Genomic DNA, 6745 nt, shown 5'->3' with positions numbered 1-6745 from the left:
AATAATAAAATATATATATATATATATATATATATAAAAAAATTTGTCTTCAAAAATTCCTCTCTCCCTCTATGTATGTATGTAATTAATATAAAATGTATATAAAATATAGAATTAATATAAATGGTAAATGTATTATTTATCTATATGAATAATATATTTTATAAATAATAGTTACTATGTATAAGCATCCTTTATAATATATTTAATAATTGAATATATATTTTATACCTAATTTATATTAATAATTTTAGTTAATAATAGTATTACATAAATAATAAATATTTATACATTTAATATATACACTTAGATATAAAACATATCTCAATGTTATACATTTAGTCATATTAAATTATTTTATTAAAATATCTAATTTATTTTATTATTTTAAGAAAGGACTCTTATAAGTATTCTTTATAATACCGTTGTTATGTATCCCTATTAGCCTATAATTAATAATAATAATAATAATAGTAATACCTTCTAAATTCCTTCTATATAGCAAATTATTATAATGACGGGCCTTAGGAGGTGCACAGAAAGTCTGGAGAAGTTCTCCAATAAATACAGGAGCGTCTGTGGAGTGGGCGTGACTCGTGAGCGAGTGTGTCTGCAGCCTTTCGCTCTCGAGTGCACGGCGCACTTCACTTGAGACACGCAACACGGATCTCGCGCTGTCCGCACTCGTGAAACTAACGCAAACCAAAACACCCGGCTTCTCTGGGAGACACGGCTCGCCTTCACTATTTTGGGGACAGTAACACCATGGATGCCTTGAGAGCAGTCGCCTTTTACACGCTCTTCGTTTTCCTTTGGAGTTTACCGTATTGCCAGTCAGCTGCGCTTATATCGCAGAAAAGGAGCAAGGGTGCCAGGAGCGCGTATGATGGACAAAGGTCACCTAAATTTCTAAAAGAGATTTTCGCATCCTCTCCGGGTGCGGGTCGTCTGGATGATTTAAAGGACCCGGTTGTGCCTCACGATTATATGATCTCTATATACAGGACTTACTCCGCAGCTGAAAAACTGGGGCTCAATGCAAGTTTTTTCCGCTCTTCAAAGTCTGCAAACACCATAACGAGTTTTGTAGACAGGGGAAAAGGTTTGTTTTCTTTTCTTTTCTTACATGCACTATCGGTCTGAATTATGCATTTTCAATATTTATTAATGCACCATTCTTTTATTTTGAAATCTTTGTGATATTGTAACATAGGCTATCATTATTTTAAAATTATGTATATGCTTTAAACAGACTTGTGAAGCAACGACTTTGTGTTAGTAAAAAAACAAAAAAAAACGTTGCTCTAAAAAAAACATAAATAGACCTAGTTTATTGTTAGAGGGAAAATAATGATATCTTCCCCTGAAATTGGATGAATAACTTTTGAGGGTTTGTTCGTGGGCTAATGGTTTGGTGATCACTCGTCCTACTTGGGCCACAATTTAATGGTCAGCACGACCTCATATTTCGGCTAGTATAAAGTTATATTAGTTTTACATTGACCCTAAGGTAACATGCCAATAAAACACTAATTGGTGCATTTTCTAAATGAAGGCAATAAATCATTCCCTTAACATCCTCTCGTGCAAGCAGTCCGAGCTGTTCTCACAAACCTCTTGCGAGGAAAAACGTGTTACATACGGACATACTATAGTTTTGCAAAATAATATAATTTGCTGTTTTGTCCTGAAAGGAAATATTTTATTTGTACAATACACATAGTCGTTTTGCTTTCAAAACTTTTATTTCAGTGTTTTAGAGGAGTTTGCATTTGCATTTTCTATTTAACAATGTTATGCGTATAAGTTGCAGTGGAATTGGATTTCCTTTACGCACAGGAATTGTGTGAACATTGTGGGGCAAACGAACGCAAAAACATGCGACAGAAAGAGGAAGGCGGCGGAAACAGTGCACTTTTCCTTTGCAGATAAACGCGTTCGCAGAAAGAACAGAAGCGCAAACTGAATGTATGAAAAAAAACTTCACTTTCCTCTCTGATTTTGATTTGATGTGTCATTGGCTATGACCCTTCACTGGACCCTCTGAGGGTTGCTTTGCATCAAACCGCTGATTGGAGTATTTGAACTGGGTGATCTAATTGAGTGTCCATGTCATAACATTTCAAACGCTGTCTATTCTCCCGTAATGAACTAGTTCAGCCAGTGGAACATCACCAAAAGAGAAGAGCAAAAACTGGAAAGGACCTTACGTCTGTTTAGGTTTGGGCAATTGTTGCTCTTTGGGCATTTTGCTGCCTTTAGAGCCTTCAAATTGTGGATAGTTTAGTGCATTACGCGGGGTTACAGATCAAAATGTTTTTATAAGCATCTTAAACTGCTGTAGCAATTGGTGTGTAACACTTACCATCAATACTTCATGCAAAATCAAACCGTTCCATTTGTCTGGCTGCACTACAGTGTCTTGGCTTTATGCACCATGCGCGTCATTCGCTGCTGAATGTCATCAAGAATCATTTCCACTCAAGCGCCGTTCAATTATGATAAGGTAGTAATCTTTTTGTGTAACAGGAAGGAATTTCCTCCAAAACAGATAAGACATTTCCCCAAATTTTAGATCGTTATGGTTGCAAGATCAGACAAGAACAAACGGAATGTATGAAAATTACTTTTGGCTCTTGTAAGTAACTCATTAAAACGCAGATGGTGCCCTGGTAGCCACACTAAGAGAGTCTCTCTCTCTCTCTCTCTCTCTCTCTCTCTCTCTCTCGTCCTACAGAATCGAATTATTGGAGAAGAATGTTCATTGATTAAAAGCGAGCGACTGTGTGGCTGGGGTGATTTATGAATTTCTGTTAGTGGCCTTCACTTGTCTCGGTTATTTGTTAAGGCCGTCGCGTAAACTTTTGCTGCATGCAATTGTAGTTTATATGCGCAATAATCACTTTTGATCGGGGATGTTGTTTTTGGCAGGAGGGATGAAATATAAACGGGGTGCTTTTTAATGGGGTGGGAGGGAATTCAGAACTGTTAATTATTTGGTGACCTTGTATTCGATTTGTTTGAGGTCTTATAAAAACGCTAATGTGGACCATACGTGCATAGGAACGAAAACAAGCATTTAATTTGAACTATTTGAAAATTATGTTCACGCATGGACAAAGAAAGTCATACTAATATAAATATTCGATTTATTTGTTCTAAATATGAATTAAAACTGCAAATTAAATGCCGTTTTTAGGTTTGATTTCATTTGAACTACAGTGCAGTTATTTTGTATTTAAGCATTAAAAAGCAATCCACTATCGAGCAGCCATATTAAAATGAGTCTAGTGTTATTCAAAATTAAGCACGTATTTGTCTGGGATTTTGTTCAGGCTAAATTATATCTGTGCCCAAGGCGTAGTTGGAGCGATAATACTCTAATAGTTCAACTAAAATTCTTACATACACAAGCCCACTTGAATTCAGATAAATGCTTCTCGTTTGGTCCATCAGAGAGATAAAAAGGCGGTGATAAAGTGCGACTAGGCCTCTGGATTCCTGAAGGGGAAAGAATGCATTAATTGTGCATTGTTCAACACGTACAGTATGTCGCTTTGTGTCTGGCGCACTCTTTTCCCCCACACTCTCTCTTTCTCTCTCTCTTCCTCACTATGGCTACCAGATCTCTCTTACTTGCGTTATCACCTGTACATATTTATGGCAAATTATTTTGCAGACAGTTATTTAAAAAACGTATAGGGAAACTACATACCCACATGGCGTAAATATTCCAAACAGAACCAAAAAATGCTTCAGGTCCACATGAGAACATTTTACGTTCTAAAACTAATTTTTTTTAAAAAATGTCCAAAATGTATTATGTACCAATGCTTCATAGACCCCTAAAACCAATTCTGATCTGATAAACCTATAATGTTCCATCAAGACTTTTTAATGCCCCCCCCCCCAAAAAAAACCCCCCAATATGTATCAAAAATGTTTCTTGATAAGAAGAGGGTTCTATGCTGAACATGAGGTGTAGAATATTGAAGAACTTTTAGATTTAAAAGGGTAAGCTTGGAGAAAACACACATTTTGGCTCCACTGACTCCTCTGAAAACATTTGTCATCAATTATCTTGTTAATTTGTGGGCCACAGCTGTTTTATCATATTTAGATTCTTGTCTAATTTTAGATGGATAGTCTTTTAGACTTGAATTTTGTGTGAATCTGCCCCACTTTCCAACATAAAAGACTAAAATAAAGCCTGGTCTCTGAGAATGTGAGCCAACAGAGAGATTATTTAACCATATATCATTCAGATGCATTCTAATATTATTAAATATTTTAAAATGTTGTATATGCTAGCTACACTTACCAAACATAAACATTTGAGAAAAAGCAAAACAGTAAAACATAACAAAAACAATGAAACTGTGAGTTACTAAGCTACTGCATTTTCATCATCCTCGTTTCTACTTGTTTTATTTTAGCTAGCTACTCTTTTATACTTAATATTGCGTGTATTTTCCAATTTAAAGGCTAAAAGAGAGCCGAAAATAAGGTTTTAGGTTTTACCTGGCCCCTTTATGAGAATGTGAGTCACTCCAAGTGAATCTGACTGCAATTATTTCTCTTTATCTTGCAGACAATCTCACGCTCTCTCCTTTGCGAAGACAAACGTATCTGTTTGATGTCTCAACTCTCTCAGACAAAGAGGAGCTGGTCGGTGCTGAATTAAGGATATTTCGCAAAGCGCCCGGGGATGTCCAACCGTCCCCATCAGGCGTCTACAATCTTCATTTACTCTCGTGTCGATCAGAGAGGCCACTGGCTTCCAGATCTCTTGATCTTCAGGATTCCCGAAAAGCAGAATGGGAAGTTCTGGACGTTTGGGGAATTTTTAAAAACAGACACCAAGGGAATCAGCTTTGTCTTCAGCTCAAGGTTACGCATAGCAAATCTGACACCGAAATCGACCTAAATCAACTGGGTTTCCACCGGCACGGCCGAACGCAGCAAGAAAAGGCTATATTGGTGGTCTACACGCGGTCTAGGAAAAGAGAAAACTTGTTTAATGAGATGAAAGAGAAGATCAAGTCTCGCGGAGACGACGACGAGGAGGAGGAGAGCGCGCTGCAGTTTAAAGCGCGGCGCAGACGGAGAACTGCGCTCAATAATCGCCATGGGAAACGGCATGGCAAAAAGTCCAAATCGAGATGCAGCAAAAAAGCACTGCATGTCAATTTCAAAGAGCTGGGATGGGACGACTGGATCATCGCTCCGCTGGATTACGAAGCCTACCACTGCGAGGGCGTGTGCGACTTCCCATTGAGGTCGCACCTGGAGCCGACCAACCACGCCATCATTCAGACGCTCATGAACTCCATGGACCCCAACAGCACGCCGCCGAGCTGTTGCGTCCCCACAAAACTCAGCCCCATCAGTATACTATACATAGACTCCGGCAACAACGTCGTGTACAAACAGTACGAGGACATGGTGGTAGAACAGTGTGGCTGTAGGTAGCGAATCACACACGAGGGTTTGGCACCAAGGCATAAAACACTTGAACGATGCGTAAAGACGCGCTTGAGCCGCCCAAACTGCGCATTCTCACATTTGCAAAAGGGATTCTTCATCAGAGACATTTTTGACGATTTAAAAGATTTCCACAGGCCACTGTTCATGGTTGTGCCAAGAGCTTGTGTTCAGTTTCTCTAGACTTGGAACAAAATCTTGTTTTAGAAGGTTCGCCGTCATTTTTCCTTACACATGCTGGGTTTCTTTTTGTAATTACGTGTCCAAAAAAACTGAAGTATCTCTTTAACGAGTCGTCTCTCGGACGAGGCAGGTAGAAGAAACGCCAGATTTAGTGCGTAACCGTCTGGACAGGATTCACTGAGGATTGTGTTACACCATTATCTCCGTGGACTCTGAAGAATGTGGAGACGGGCACCTGTTCAAACTCATCTGTTAGTTATATGGATAAGATACTCTATGGTATATGGATAATGAATGAGCAAAACGCAGTGCCCTGGAAACGCTTTTTTACGACCACTGGTGCGTAATCGAGTCATATTCATCTTTTGGGGGCAAAGGTGAATGTACCAAACAGTAAATAAGGCATAAAGCGATTCTACGGAGAGAAAGAGAGAGATGGACTGACTGATGCTTTTTTGAGGAGCATCGGACAACGCTCTCGAGTAAAGTTTTTTTTTTTTTTTAAGTGCCTGGACTTTTGACTGTAGGTAAAAATACACAAAATGTAATTTTGTACTTCCTGAGAAGACAAAAAATGGAAATCCATCAACATTTGCATCTTTACAAAATGCACTTCCGCAACTGTCCAAGTAGTCTGAAAGAAGCGTTTTTCCCCCTATCGACTGACAAGGAAAAAAAAGAGACTCGAAAGCGAGATTATATTTAAATGCACATTAGCTTTGAATGCACTGTTGTTCATTTTATGAGCTGTAAATATTTGTAAAGTAAAACCTAAAGTGCAACGTATGAAGAAATGCAAACCCACGTTTCTTTGTTAATGTACATTTATAAATGCACTCAAATCGCTATAATTTCTATTCTATTATTTTATTATTTGTGATGTACAGAGTTTCATGATAATCGTGTATTTCTTACGCTGATAAAACAAATTTAATTTAAAATGTATTCATTATTGCTGAGGGTGGAAATACCACTATCGACGTCTACCGCATAATTGCATAGAATCTACGTTCTGAGGTGAATTCAGCTAGAGTTGAAGGTTTTCCCAAATATATATATATATATATATATATATATA

The 6745-nt window shown here is 37.9% G+C and overlaps 1 protein-coding gene across 1 annotated transcript; it reads left to right on the top strand.

Annotated features, from left to right (window-relative positions):
* The first annotated feature begins 685 nt into the window (after positions 1 to 685).
* Positions 686 to 5698, top strand: LOC107551190 (growth/differentiation factor 6-A-like). Its single transcript, XM_016232726.1, has 2 exons — positions 686 to 1102; positions 4592 to 5698. Exons 1-2 carry the CDS (start codon positions 766 to 768, stop codon positions 5470 to 5472), a joined length of 1218 nt encoding a protein of 405 aa, XP_016088212.1. The 5' UTR covers positions 686 to 765; the 3' UTR covers positions 5473 to 5698.
* The last annotated feature ends 1047 nt before the right edge of the window (positions 5699 to 6745 follow it).

The sequence above is a fragment of the Sinocyclocheilus grahami genome, unplaced genomic scaffold, assembly GCF_001515645.1.
Source record: "Sinocyclocheilus grahami isolate Dianchi unplaced genomic scaffold, SAMN03320097.WGS_v1.1 scaffold417.1, whole genome shotgun sequence".
Classification (NCBI taxonomy): Eukaryota; Metazoa; Chordata; class Actinopteri; order Cypriniformes; family Cyprinidae; genus Sinocyclocheilus; species Sinocyclocheilus grahami.
Note: the sequence above shows the minus strand (reverse complement) of the source record. Positions and strands in the feature narration are given on the sequence as shown.